The 14,565-nt window shown below is 32.7% G+C and overlaps 2 protein-coding genes across 2 annotated transcripts; one reads left to right on the plus strand and one right to left on the minus strand.

The window, feature by feature from the left end:
- Positions 1-771: 771 nt before the first annotated feature.
- ACS7 (1-amino-cyclopropane-1-carboxylate synthase 7) lies at positions 772-2,956 on the minus strand. Its single transcript, XM_089611513.1, has 3 exons — positions 2,589-2,956; positions 2,197-2,489; positions 772-1,893 (listed from the first exon to the last, which is right to left on the minus strand). Exons 1-3 carry the CDS (start codon positions 2,772-2,774, stop codon positions 1,038-1,040), a joined length of 1,335 nt encoding a protein of 444 aa, XP_089467639.1. The 5' UTR covers positions 2,775-2,956; the 3' UTR covers positions 772-1,037.
- A 9,204-nt stretch (positions 2,957-12,160) lies between these two features.
- On the plus strand, positions 12,161-14,558 carry LOC149399927 (putative protein arginine N-methyltransferase 1.2). Its single transcript, XM_089611617.1, has 9 exons — positions 12,161-12,501; positions 12,622-12,632; positions 12,728-12,883; positions 12,982-13,045; positions 13,144-13,286; positions 13,364-13,451; positions 13,615-13,730; positions 13,814-13,964; positions 14,051-14,558. The coding sequence occupies exons 1-9, from the start codon at positions 12,261-12,263 to the stop codon at positions 14,254-14,256; spliced, it is 1,176 nt and encodes a 391-aa protein (XP_089467743.1). The 5' UTR covers positions 12,161-12,260; the 3' UTR covers positions 14,257-14,558.
- The last annotated feature ends 7 nt before the right edge of the window (positions 14,559-14,565 follow it).

A 14,565-nucleotide genomic window follows, 5' to 3' on the forward strand; every position in this document is an offset into this window, starting at 1 on the left:
TGATAATAAGAGAAAAAAAGAGACTGTAGCTAGCCGTCTTGTAGTCGTGGAAGTAACCAATACAACTTTGTGACTGATAAAGCAGGAAAAAGCTTGAATTATTTTTAATATTCTTCAGTTTATTTAATTTCACAGAGTAAGCTAATGACTCTTTAAAATTCGGCTTCAAGAAAACGAAAATGATGGCAATATTTAAACCAAAATTGAGTGATGCGTACGTAACCGGATATGTTTATGTGTCTGTATTATATATATGTATGTATTGTATACGTAACCAGGTCTCTTTAATGATTCCCTTTCGCTAACCACATTCCCTTTAGTTGGAATAATAGCGGCCAGAAGTTAACAAGTCAAAGACTCAACGATAGATATCAGCCTATCATATGGTAGAAGAACTATAAAAGAGTGATCAATACTACCGATTCAGAAAGTGAATGAGAATCTTTATTTTCAAATTAATTTGAATATATTACTAATTCGTGAGTCATGAAGGTAACAACATTTTTAATGAGTGTATTTGTTCAATGACAAATGATGACAAACTTATTACTACACTGATAAATTTTTATTCTATCTTTCATGTTACGAAAAATTTGTTATAAATATATATATACACTCAACTATGCAATTAAACAATTTATAAGGTTTGAAAAGACTTATGATCACCATATATATTAAAAGCAAATTTACTGCATTTATGTTACAATGAGATAGAGAAATTTCTACATAAATATTACAAACACGTAGAGAAAAAGAGAGAGAGAGAAAAAAAAATTGAAACATATATTGATGAGAAATCAAAACTTGCTCTACCAAGAGCAAGCAAACAATGGGGTGGCATTGATTCCCATCCAATACAATATGATTTACAGTGTAAAATATAAAAAAAAAAAAAAAAAAAAACTCATTTCTTCGAATGAGTTATTTGTCACCAAAGGAATACAAATGGCTTTTCACAAACCATCGAAAAAATAAATCATCATCAATCAAAGCCACCCATGAAAAAAAAAATTATATATATATATATAGCATTTTAATTAATTTCTCTGTCTTTTTACCATGAAAGCGTGTACTCTCTTCAACGCGACTTCCAGGGTGTTCTCGCTCATATTGGCAAAGCAAACCCTGAACCACCCTGGCTCGGAGCAATGGCACGACGACCCGGGAGAGATGTTGAGCCTCGCTTCCCCGAGGATCGAGTTCCACAAATCCAGCTCGGCTTCCCGGCTCGGCTCATCAAGAAGCCGGCTCAGATTCATCCAACAGAACAGCCCTGCGTTCCCGTCCAGACACTCGATCCCGGACCTCCTAAGCCCTTCGACGATCATATCATACCTCTTCCTCAGCCTCTCGCGGTTGGTCTTCACATACTCGCCGGTGAAGTCCTCGTCGGAGAGCATGGCCGCGAGGAGTTGCTGGGTCTGCGACGAGATGAGCGTGAAGCTCGACATCCTCCGAGCCGTGGTCACGACCCGGTCGTTGTAGGAATAGATCGTCCCGACTCGGAATCCCGGGAGCCCGAGGTCCTTCGAGAGGCTGTACACGATGTGGACTCGCTCCGAGCCCCGGTAGCCACGCGAGGCGAGGATTTCGGCGACGCTGACGAACTCGCCGGAGGCGAAGGCGGAGCCGGAGTAGATCTCGTCGGAGACCAGGTGGATGTTCTTGGCGGCCGCGAAGTCGAGGACTTGCTCGAGGACTTTGCGTTGGATCGTTGCGCCGAGCGGGTTCGAAGGGTTGGTTATGAGGATTCCTCGGACTCGGACGTTTCTTTTCGTGGCCGCGGCGTGAGCGGCTTCGAGGGCTTCCGGGGTTATTTGGAAGTTGTTCGAGCTTTCGCAGTGGATCGGGACGATTTTCACTCCGGTTCGCCACCTCAAATCTCTATCGAATCTGGAATAATTCGTTCAAAGAAATGATGAATACTAATTAATATGGATTGAATTATACTAGAACATATTCATTTGAAAAATGTTATGGTGGTGAATATTCTAAAATTTCTTATATGAGTAGTATTATTACTACAACAAATATGCATTTGGTCTGAGCTGTACTAATTATGCTCAACTGAGGTCTGACTGATACTTTGGTTTCTTATTTATTAATTACGTACGTGGATTTTTCATGCATGAATGCGTAATAAATGACCGAGTGACACGTCATCATATCCCGAGAGAGATATAGTGAAGAGCGTACCCAGGATAGTAAGGGGTGGGAACGAGCAAGGCGTCGCCGGGATCGGCGAGGATGAAAGTGAGAAGCTCGTTGGCGGCGGTGGCTCCGGCGGTGATGACGACTCTGCTGGGATCGAACTTGGCTCGGCCGCCTCTGATCTTCTCCATGAAACTCGCCATTGCCGTCCTAAACGACAACAATCCATGGTAGTCTTGGAACAGCGCGTTCTCTCTGAAACCCTTCATTCCTTTCCCGGCTATGTCAGACTCCTCGGAATGCTTTTCCAAGTACTTCTCCACTAAGTCAAACGATACCTGAAATAAATAAAAGTATTAGTCAAAATGATGTCACAGAAATTATGGACTCAGTTTTTTTGTTTTTGTTTTTTTTTTTTTTTTAATATTTATACTTACTTGATTCTCGGCGAGACCCATCTGAATTACACCGGAGGGGTTTGTTATTTCGTCGTAAGGGTTTTCGTCGTACGCTCTCCATCCGGCGAAGTACGGTGAGTCCTCGCCGTGGGTGTCGGAATTCGCTACCTTCGATAGCTCCACCGGCGACGATGATGGTTGTTGTGGTTCGATCTCAATAGCCATAGTTAGTTATTCCTTTTTTCCGTATTGATCGATGTGTGACAACAATTTTTTTTTCCTTCTTTCTATTGGTTTCTTGATTTTTTTTTTTTTTTCGCTCGAACTTTCTTGATTTTGCTGATAACGAAGGCTATATAGGCTTGTCTGTTTAAAGAAAGCCTAGAGGAGAGAGAGAGAGGGAGAGAGAGAGAGAAGCTGAGAAATGTTTGAATGAGAAAGTTTGATATAGAAAGTGGGCTTATATAGAGGAAAGCTCTCCCACTTGGTTTTGGCTAATGAGAAATTAAAAAATATATCAATGATTGATTTTATTATAGTGTTATAAAAGAGAGGGATCAGAGATCAAAGATCACACTATTTATTATTATCATTTAAATAATGAAGATAATTAATTTTAATCCTTTTTGCCAACTGTAGCTTCTGTCATGATCTTGTAAAAAAAAAAAACCATTTTCATCTAAAATCTTATAAGATACATAAGGAATATGGTAGTGGTTGATAGAGGAGTAGATGGCTTTTATTTTATTTTATACCATACTCTCAATATTCGCTTCTTATTTCAGTCAAAGTTTAGCTTCTAATTGAAATTAATGCTATTTATATTTTTAGTTAGAATCCGGTGGTTGGTTTTTCCCTCACAAATCCTTGCTTTTCCCAACCTATGACTGATCAAATCTTTGCCTAATCATGAAAGTGCTCTAAATTCTACTAATCTCTTGAATCAAATCATCCATTAATAAAATGTTTAAATATAGAGATAATTAAGCGTGTAATGAGCGTCATCATCGTGTAAAGAGATAACACTTAATTTACCCAAGATTAACGATTCTCAAAATTACATAGTGGTCGATTTGAAAAAGATCCGGTGGCCCCACTTAATGCATTGCATATCTTATATGCAGTCTACCAAAAGAAAATAACGTTCCATTAACATCATTGAAAATGCGAGTTTTCTATGACCTCTCTTATGTCTATATTTTCGACTAGACTGATAAGTTTTTTTTTCTTTTTTTTTTAATGGTAGCTAATAAGAAAAAGAAATTTGTAACTGATTTAACTTAAGAATTTCATTTTGTCGTATGTTTCAGATTTTTATTTATTTCTAACCTATGTTTATGTGGCACATTATTTAACTTTTTTTTTACCTTTATTAATTAGTTAATATAATTTATTTTCGAAATTAATAAAATTTAAATTATTTTTCAAAACCTCTAATTATTAGAATCTCAGTTATCTCTCTCAATTTTCACATTTACTCTCTCTCTCTCTCTCTCTCTCTCTCATTTTTCGTCATATTTTTTAGCCAAGGACAAAGGTCAAAAACATTAAAAACGCAGTTAATAATCATTAATAATTGTTAATAGGTTTCTGCTTTAACTAATAGTCAGTTATAACTGTTAATATATTTCTACCAGAAACCTATTAAAACAGCTATTATCGACTATTAACTGCAATTTTAATTGTTATTTTTTACCTCTGTCATGGCTAAAAATGTAACGGAGATAGAGAGAGAGAGAGAGAGAGAGAGAGAGAGAGAGAGAGAGAGAGAGAGAGGGAGAGAATATTTAGATATAGATAAATTATTTTTATTTTATTTATATTTTACAAAGAATGAGGAAAAAAAAGGATAATTCTGTTTTATTGCATTAGGGATTGACTAATTACCAAATATTACTAAAACGTTGGCTATTTCATAATTCTAAATTTTAAAAAAATTAGTAAGTTGAAGCGGAAAAATGTATTTTTTTATTTTTACCAAAAACAAATGAAAAACACTTGCAAAAACTAGAAAAACCTTATAATAATAAAAATAAGATAAAAATCGTAGACAACAATTAATAAATAAATCTACCACACATATATTCTATGTATATATGATTTGGCTCGTAGATTCATCTTATTAAGCATGTTTATTTTATTTTTCTTTAATTTTTGGGGAGATAATGTGGAATATTTTTGTTACATATGCATGGCCGTCTAAATGTAGTAGATAGGATACTTGTTGAGATTGTGTCTTCAATAAATTTCAACTAACATGTATACATGGAATAAAAATAACACACCCAAGATGAAAAATGAGAGAGAGAGAGAGAGAGAGAGAGAGAGAGAGAGAGAGAGAGAGAGAGAGAGAGAGAGAGAGAGAGAGAGAGAGAGAGAGAGAGAGAGTAAAATAAATAAATTATAAATTGAAATATGCTTCTGTGATAATCAACGACGTGGGGCTCGAGATATCATGAATATCCATGTGCAAAGAAAAAAAAAAGAAGGAAGCCTCAAATGTATATAGTTTAGATGGTCCCAATTCATATATAGATTTTAATCCTAAATTCAAAATTGAAAAGAAAAAAGAAAAGGACGTGAATGGAGTGATCATATGACGACTATTAGGCGACTTCAGCCTGTAAGAGACAGACAAGTATCAACCGTAAAGGTCTTGACCAGATGTGGAATATGTATTTTTAATTTATAATATAATTAATAGTACCATTTATATTTCCCTCGTATATTCTACCACAATAAGTATTATGTTATATCCATCCCGGAAAACAAAAGGGGAAAAAAGTACTCTTATCTATATCATAATGACCTAGTGGTGACTGATATATACGTACTATAATATTAAATCCATCCCCTAATTTCTCGTAAAATTCTAAATAAAGTGTCATTTTATTTAAAAAAAATAGTTCAATAAACTGAAATTAATTATTTTAATTAATTCAATTTACTTCGATCTGATAAACTATTTTCTTAATAAAATAAAATTTTGAATATTTTTTGAAAATATAATGAACCATTGAACTACTGAACTAGTTATCCCTAAAAAAAACCTTATATTCACATATTTTTAAAAAAATAAATAAATACTCATTCACGTAAATATCATTTTTCTAATACAAATATATATATATATATATATATATATATATATATATATCTAAAATGGCCAAAACACATCTGATAAGTTGTTTGTCTAAATGTTGTGATATCCATGGCGAGAACATAATTTGTGTTGTTTAATTTATATTCTTTATAATATATGTTCATTTTTTATATTTAATAACATTTACGAATACGTCAACAAAATATGACTTTTAAGGATTTTTAATCTAAATATGGTGTTTATTTTGGCCATTTGAAAGTACTATATATATATAAAGGCTAAATTGTTGTTTTTATTTCTTAAACGTGATTGAAACGATTTTTATAACTACAAAATAAAAGGGCGAGTTAGGAATAGCCTATTTAAATCTTCTATGTTAAAACTTTAATTGAATTATTTATAAATTTAAGAAATTAGTTGAAACTAAAATATGACACATTTCTTAAAGATATAAATTGAACTATTTCCTTAATTACTTAAATAATTTTGTTAGGATTTTAATTAAGAGTAACCATTTAACTACATAATTTCTTCAAATATAGGGTTGTTTGTGACAAAGTGTCAAGCGCATGAGAAAATTACTAAGTTGATATATATATATATAATGTGTGTGTATGGAAAATATCGCATAAAATTCTCATTTTTACCATGTATTTCAAACTTAATCACAATATATATATATATATATATATATATATATATATATATACTTATATAAATTTCATTTTTCTCCCCTGAACTATAGCATATGTAACAACCTATGTCTTACATTTTTTGTTACAACCGTTCCCCTAGAACTTTACAAATGTTTTAACTTTGCTCCTTTCATCTATAATTTTAATAGAGTTAGACACGTGTTGTTATATAAATGAGTTTGAAATAAAATTTATCGATATACATTTAATATATGTTATTAATACATTCTTTTATCAAAATACTTTATTAATATATATATATATATATATATATATATTGATTAATAAAATTTTAAATCTATCTTCTTTCTCTCCTTTGAAGTTCATATAAAAAAATTGTATATATATATATATATATATATATATATATATATAAAAAATCAAACGCCCTAACACTTGGAGTTAATGATTCTATTTTTTTTCTTCTTTTTTTTTTGTTTAATTAGCTTTAAAAATCATAATGTTCTTCTGTTTGTATTTAAAAAAAATAAAGAGAGAGTAAATTATTTTAAATATATATTTTTAATAATTAAAAAATAATTAAAAAATGAAAATATGATTTAAATATTTATTTTTAATATTAATAATGATATAAAATAAAAATACGACTTTATCCTTAAATTATGTTAAATGTTTGACAGAGGACTTATTTTGAAACAAACAAAAAATTCTAGAAAAACACTAAGAAAAAAAAAATTATCATAGATGCTATAGTTTAGAGGTAAAGATGAAATTTATCCTATATATAACAATTGCAAACCGCTCTTCTTCACCAGCAAAATCTTTGCTGTATACCCCACAAAGGTTAATTAGGATTTAATATTTTAGGGATATCACTTGTCATGGAATATTTAGCGGGCAAAAATTTTAAATACTATACTTAATATATTTCTACACACTTATAATCCTTATTGTCGCGTTTACATCATTATTTATTCCTGAGTCCCTGACTAACAGGAGAGTTATATAGTTATGTCAGGTAGCTACTAAGAATGGTATTTTTGTCGAATTATATATATAATTAATTGATGGGATTTTTTTGATTTCTCATGCACCTTTTTTCTTTTTAAACAAGCAAGAGGTTTTGATTAGATAACTAATAAAATATCCATAAATACATATATCAAACACTAATTCACAAAAATATAAAACTTCAAATTGAATAAGATTCAAAACTGGAATCATTGAGGACACATTTTGTGTGAACAATTGTATAAATTATATTTAGAGCAAGTCTATAACTCATTTTATAAACTCTGTAGGATTCATGGATGAATTCAAACACTTGACAGCCATCTCCGTGGGAAAGGATGTCATGACTACTTGTACACCCAAACTTCGAGTAGAAAAATCCAAAATAATACAACAAATACGTCTTCGAGACATAAACTCACAATTGAAATGTTGAAATAAAAAATCAAAATTCAAACACAACATCATAATTAAAAAAAATCATAAACAATAAAAACATAAATATTATTCTTATTGAAGACAAGAGCTTCATAATCGCCAGCGACCTGGATCAGTGAAAAAAAAAACAATTTTAGGAACAAGAACGATGTCCTATGAACAAGTGCGGAACTAGGAATTGAAGTCGAAGTGGCCGATGATAAATTAAAATCTTATTACTTCAGTTATGAGATTATGAGTTAAATCAACCAAAGCCCTTCATGACGTGTGTCGCATAAATATGAAGATAAGTTTATGACAATTCAAAAGTCAAAATTAATGAATATATGTAAGCAGCTATTAGGTTAATGTTACGTATGGAAAAAAAATAGCAAGTGCTTGCGAGGAAAGTTCTAATGAGTTCGGAATAGTGGATTCCACAGTAAAGTATGAACACGGCAATCTGACATGGAAGCACCTCAGAATTAGTTAGGGAATTACTTACGCTGTTAAACCGACAGGGTATAAATTTTTTATTACAAGGACAATATATATATATATATAAAGGATCTCACAACTGTACATCAATATATACAAAATTAGGAATAGTATTCCCCCCCCCCCCCCCCCCCAAAAAAAACTTGTTGTATTAGTTCTCCAACTTTAACACACAATTACATACATATATACGGTACGATATTTGTAACCAACAAAAAAAAAAGTTGTGACAAAGAGGATCTTTTGTGTGAGTTGGGATTTCTTAATATTCATCAACAGCTAAGCTTGTTAACATCTAATGAGCACAAAAAAACCATGTTTATGTCACGCTGTCAATTTATGTTGGTAATTAGCACTACAAAACAAAAGGAATGTGTGATTGAATTTGTCTTTAAGTTAAACTCCTGCAACGTGGTAATAAAATGTCGGACATTCGTATCCATATGATTTTATTATATTTTTTAATTATGAGAAAATTTGATTATATTTACTAACACAATTCGTAGGCAAATCTATTGCCACCCGAATCTCCAATATTGTTTATATTAAAAATAGACATAAATTAGAAGCCCATATATTCCTAAAATCTAAACTATCTTAAAGTGCATGAATATAAACGTTACGCCTACGCAATGCAGAATATATAGTGTGAAGTCTAGGATCTAATAGAGGATGTAGGATAAGAAAATACATTATATGAATGTGAAATATTACTCGATATCAAAATGATGTAAGATAATATCTGACATTATTGTAAACAAATGGTATGTTTGTAATTGTATGGTTCCCAGAGAGCATGAATCTTTGTGAGAAGATACATTACCAATGGTCACATGACACGTGGAAATTCCTTTAGTCTTTGGTCACCGAAGGGATTATAATGTCAAAAGGAGAGGTATATGACTGTATAATAATATTGATCGTAGTAGGTTGGAATATTACTTACTCTGGCACAATAAGGATGGGTATGAATGAGGATCGACTTTCGCATATTTAGACAAATAAGCGTTTCCTTTTTCAAATCCTTGATATGTTTTTATTATTTGAAAATAAAAAAACATACGTACATATACTCTCTCAAGTCTCACCCATTTTTTTGTTTACTATTATACGCCTTTTAATTATTATTATTATTTTAAATGGAAAACGCGGTATGTATGAATATAATATACGTAGTCTACGTATATATTTACACATAAATGATTCCTTACAGCTTGTTTGTACGAACTCATTTAGTAAGAACCATGACGTATTCTAAATATTGAGCGTGCCGTTTCATGATAGCCATTGTCTTACACGTATGTTAGCATTTTATTGTTGCTTTGGGTATAGGTTTTTTTTTAGGTATAGCTCTAGCAATAGCTAGTTGTAAAGTTATGAGCGGTGATATAATCAAATGTGAATAAGCATTGACTAGACAGATGTGGCCAATTCAGTATATTCTTGTTACTCAGCAGTTTCGGATCTTTTCAATTATACATTTTTTTCTCCATTGGGTCAAGTTTTACGTTTGATACACGTATACGTATATGTGTGCGCGTGTGTGTATATATCTATATTGTTACATAAGTGAAAGACTAAACAATTCAGTTAAGTTAGCCAGTTGGCTTTGTAACGTACAAGAATCACCTTTTTTGGTATCATTTTCAAGACCTCAAGCATGTGTTTTTTTTTTTTCTTATCTCATGCATGCGCGCGGGTAATAAGCTACTTGGGAAAAAAGGAGGTTACTCTTTTTTTTTGGGTATTATTATTACCTTAAATCATTCAAATTTATTTATAATTAAACTTTATACAAAAATCTATCTAAAAGTGTATTTAATATTTGTCCATAGTTTATAGCCCTTGAAAACTGGAATATTATAGCATGGTATTGTATCAACTATCAATAACATCATCTCATCTATATATTTTCAATAATTGATGCTATAAGTCATTCTTTAAATTGTGATCCCCGTGCTTCCACACAAGCCTTGGAAATAGAATAATACTTCGAAATTATTTTCACGTAGCCTTTTGATAAATCATATTTACTTATAATATATAATTCAAATGTGCCCTATATACTTGGACACTTTCAACTTAATTTTTGTTATGCAAACGAGTAAATCCAGCTCGTTGCCAACCAGAAACCAGCAGTGCAAGGCATGAATCCTCACACAATTAACCACCACTCTCTCTCTCTCTCTCATACATACATACACACTCACATTCACACACTAAACTATATGTATATATGTTTGCATGCTTATATGCCTTGGAACTCATGAAAAACGGCAAATACTCTACCATCCAAAATGTATTTTTCATTTAAGACAATGCCTCGTGAATTCAAAACACATGCCTTCACAATTATTAACTGTACAAAAAAAAAATCATTGTTGACCTATCATTGTGGAAGTTTATTGCAACAGCCTCTCGTGACCTGTGAGACCACAAATATATTATTGGACTTCGATTCAGTGATGTATACGTATAATAATGTAAGGACGGCATAGAGTATACTAATATTTAACCAGTTCTTTGGTTTCACTACTTGTCTAATTGCTCCTAGTTTTCAGTAATTAATTTTTTTTAATTCATGCATGAACTACAACTTGCCAATTGAAGCTCTTTAAGCATTTTATTCTACCTATAAATAAATATTATGTTGCCTAAAAATAAGGAGAGATTACATTTTTGTCTTTGTTATATTGTTTATTGTTCTCATAGTATATACTTAAGAAGTTACAATTTTTTTACGCCAGAAGAACCTGAACTCTTGGATTTCAATTTTTTTTTAAACGAAAGAATATCTGAGACAACAGTTCCACCTATAATTTAGCTTAATTATTAGTATGGCTTTGTCAAATTTTAATATTTTAATCTGTAATTTGAGAATGTAAGATATTGTATTTATTTGTGTTGCAATTTAAATGTTCTAGTCTGCAAGTAGATAACAAGCCTAATTAAATAAGGTTCTATAGCTTGGACTCGCCTTGAAGTTATGCTTTTTATCATGTTGAGTCCTCCTTAAGTTTATGAATAAGTGTGTGATTTATCTTCATGAAAATGATTAGTAAAGTACTAGCATTCAATTTGACACTATAACTTGACATATGTGTCCTTGGCAAGACTTACATATACCCTTGTCTTGTATCCATGGATAAATGGGTCTTCGTTTATCAAATAACCCATTATTAAATGGGTCTTCGTTTTATGTCAAGCCCACAATTTTAATGCTGATGGCAGATCTTGAAACCTTTCGATGAAACATAAAAAACGACATAATAAATACAAAATGACACTGAAGTACGAAAACGACAAGAAAATAACCAAAAACAAAAGCAAGAGATTTGGACTTTGTTATCCCATTTTTTAGTGGTATGTCTTTATATACCATTCTATACATTTGTTGTCAAATCAATACTTATTTTAATGTTACATTACATGTATAAATTGAGCATTATAATGAGAAACACAAGAGGTTGATATAGAGACAATTAATACCATTTTATAAATATTATCCTCATATATTAAAATTTAATACTTAACTATTCAAATACCGATGAAAATTTTATACTTACATACGGTTAATAATTTTTTTTAACGCATACAATTTTATTAACTTATCTTCTTTTAGAATAAGTCATTTATCGTTTTAATATATCAAATATTAAGATGATACTTACATATGGTTTATAATTTTTTTAACGCATACAATTTTATTTAACTTATTTTCTTTTAGAATAAGTTATTTATCGTTTTAATATATCAAATATTAAGATGTAGCCAAAACTCAATGAACTCATACATATTACTTCGCATTTATCTTCATTTAGACTATTTTTACTTATTAGATAATATGTGGTTATCTGCCTAATTCTCCATTTTTTTTTCTCATAAATATTGGTTTACAACTCTGTTTTGGGACCCATTCTTTATTTTTTTTTCTCTTTTTATTTTGATACAAATATCTGCTTACCAAAAAGCCCTAAGCTTAAACCCCCTTTCCTCTACAAAACCCTAAAAGTCCTCAAATCGCCCATGGGTCGCCGAAAGAACAACAGCAGCAACAACCACAACAACGCTATGTCGGCCCACGAGAGCACGAAGATTCGCTTCAGCGACGACGGCGAAGAAGAAGACGTGTCTCTCAAGGCAGCGCCGGAAAGCTCGAACCTTGTCGAGTCCATGTCCGACAAGCCTGCCGACGAGGACGTCGCTGTGGTCGACTCCGACGACAAAACCAGCGCCGACTATTACTTCGACTCATACTCTCACTTCGGTAACCTTAGACGATTAAATAAAAGTTCATTTCTTTGAGGTTTTTGTGTGGTTCCTTACCTCTTGCGTTCTTGAAAATCTCATGTTAGGGTTTTTTTTGTTTGTTTTGTTTTGTTGGCAGGTATCCATGAAGTAAGTTCGATGTTTCGAGGCTGAAAGTCCCGACCATTGTGTAGTTTTTTGTTTGGTGTGATATGGATATCTGTTTGTGCTATTCTGTTTTGTAGGAGATGTTGAAGGATGTTGTGAGAACTAAGACGTACCAAAATGTAATTTACCAAAACAAATTCCTTCTCAAGGATAAGATTGTTCTTGATGTTGGAGCCGGGACTGGGATTTTGTCCCTGTTTTGCGCCAAAGCCGGGGCTAAACATGTTTTCGCGGTATGTCAAAGATTTTTCTTTGAATGATTCTTATCAAGTTTTGAATGTGTTGTAGTTTTTTTTGTTGCTGAATGTCATTGGTGTTTTGGTATTGCTAGGTTGAGTGCTCGCATATGGCCGACAAGGCTAAACAAATTGTCGAGGCAAATGGGTTTTCAGATGGTAATTTTATTTCATTTGTGTTTGTGCATTGCTTATGTATGCGTGTTCGTTTTGTTTTGTTTTGTTTTATTTAGCTGAATGATTCTTGTTTGTTGCAGTTATAACCGTTTTGAAGGGAAAGATTGAAGAGCTTGAGCTTCCCGTACCGAAAGTGGATATTATTATTTCGGAATGGATGGGATATTTCTTGTTGTTTGAGAACATGTTGAATACAGTTCTGTATGCTCGTGATAAATGGCTTGTGAGTCTCTATTATGGTTGGACTCTTTCATTTTTTTTTCTCCTTCTTTAACTAATTGCGTACAATTGTGTTTGTAGGTTGATGATGGATTAGTTCTACCAGACAAAGCCTCTCTTTTTTTAACTGCCATCGAAGATGCAGATTACAAAGACGACAAAATTGAATGTAAGCTTCACGATTTAATTCTTTTTGCACCACACCAGATCTAATTAGCTTTATTATAAGGATTTACATTCATCGGGCTTCCTTTCTTTCTGACCCTTTTTTTAATCGTAGCTTTATTGGACACGATATTCATTATTCCTCTTTCTTTATTCTTTCACTCCAGTTTGGAACAATGTGTACGGTTTTGACATGAGCTGCATCAAGAAGCAAGCAATGGGCGAGCCTCTTGTGGACACAGTGGACCAAAATCAAATTGTTACTAATTGTCAGCTTCTCAAGGTGCGAAAACCCAACTGATATAAAGACAATTTTACCCCTATTTCATTTTTAGCTCATTTACTCTTTTTTGACCCATTATACAGACAATGGACATCTCTAAGATGACCTCGGGGGACGCTTCCTTTACGGCCCCTTTTAAACTCGTGGCTGAACGCGACGATTACATCCATGCCCTTGTGGCCTACTTTGACGTATCATTCACCAAGTGCCACAAATTGCAAGGCTTCTCAACAGGTTTTTATGACTCTGTTTTGTCTGCTGCTTTGAAGGGAAACTTAATTGGTATATTTAATTTCGGGCTAACACGATATAAAATGCAGGTCCGAGATCTCGGGCTACCCACTGGAAACAAACTGTGCTGTACCTAGAAGACGTGCTCACGATATGTCAAGGAGAGTCGATTTCAGGGTCGTTGACTGTGTCCCAAAACAAAAAGAACCCACGTGACGTTGACATTGTGCTCAAGTACTCGTTCAGTGGCCGACGGGGAACGGTCTCGAGAACTCAGCAGTATAAGATGCGCTGATGAGAGGGCGTGAATGTCACACAAGCCTTGTGCTCTTTCTTCCGAGCAAAAAGAGGAAGAAAACGAAACCTTCGACTGAACGAACCGCTGTAGAAACTCAAGAATTGTATCCGCGACCCTTTTCTGGAAAGCTGCTACAATGATTGTTTTGGTTTTATGTTGTAATTTTGTTGCTCATTTCTTTCTAGTGGGCGCTATTGGAATTTGTAGTCCTGATCAATTTTGAATTACTTAATGAATTGTTTTCACATCGTCTTGTGTTCTGAGTAATGGAGGAGTATTCATATATACATGTTTGTGAAGCCTGTG

This window comes from Urtica dioica, chromosome 4 (genome assembly GCF_054948205.1).
Source record: "Urtica dioica subsp. dioica isolate 48M chromosome 4, U.dioica_male_clone48M_v1_H2, whole genome shotgun sequence".
In the NCBI taxonomy this organism is placed as follows: Eukaryota; Viridiplantae; Streptophyta; class Magnoliopsida; order Rosales; family Urticaceae; genus Urtica; species Urtica dioica.

Coding starts and splice junctions, on each gene's coding strand:
- ACS7 (XM_089611513.1), bottom strand. CDS start 2,774: ATGGCTATTGAGATCGAACCACAACAACCATCATCGTCGCCGGTGGAG. Junction 2,490..2,588: donor TGGGTCTCGCCGAGAATCAA/GTAAGTATAAAT, acceptor TATTTATTTCAG/GTATCGTTTGACTTAGTGGA. Junction 1,894..2,196: donor CCCACCCCTTACTATCCTGG/GTACGCTCTTCA, acceptor GAATTATTCCAG/ATTCGATAGAGATTTGAGGT.
- LOC149399927 (XM_089611617.1), top strand. CDS start 12,261: ATGGGTCGCCGAAAGAACAACAGCAGCAACAACCACAACAACGCTATG. Junction 12,884..12,981: donor GGGCTAAACATGTTTTCGCG/GTATGTCAAAGA, acceptor TGGTATTGCTAG/GTTGAGTGCTCGCATATGGC. Junction 13,287..13,363: donor ATGCTCGTGATAAATGGCTT/GTGAGTCTCTAT, acceptor TTGTGTTTGTAG/GTTGATGATGGATTAGTTCT.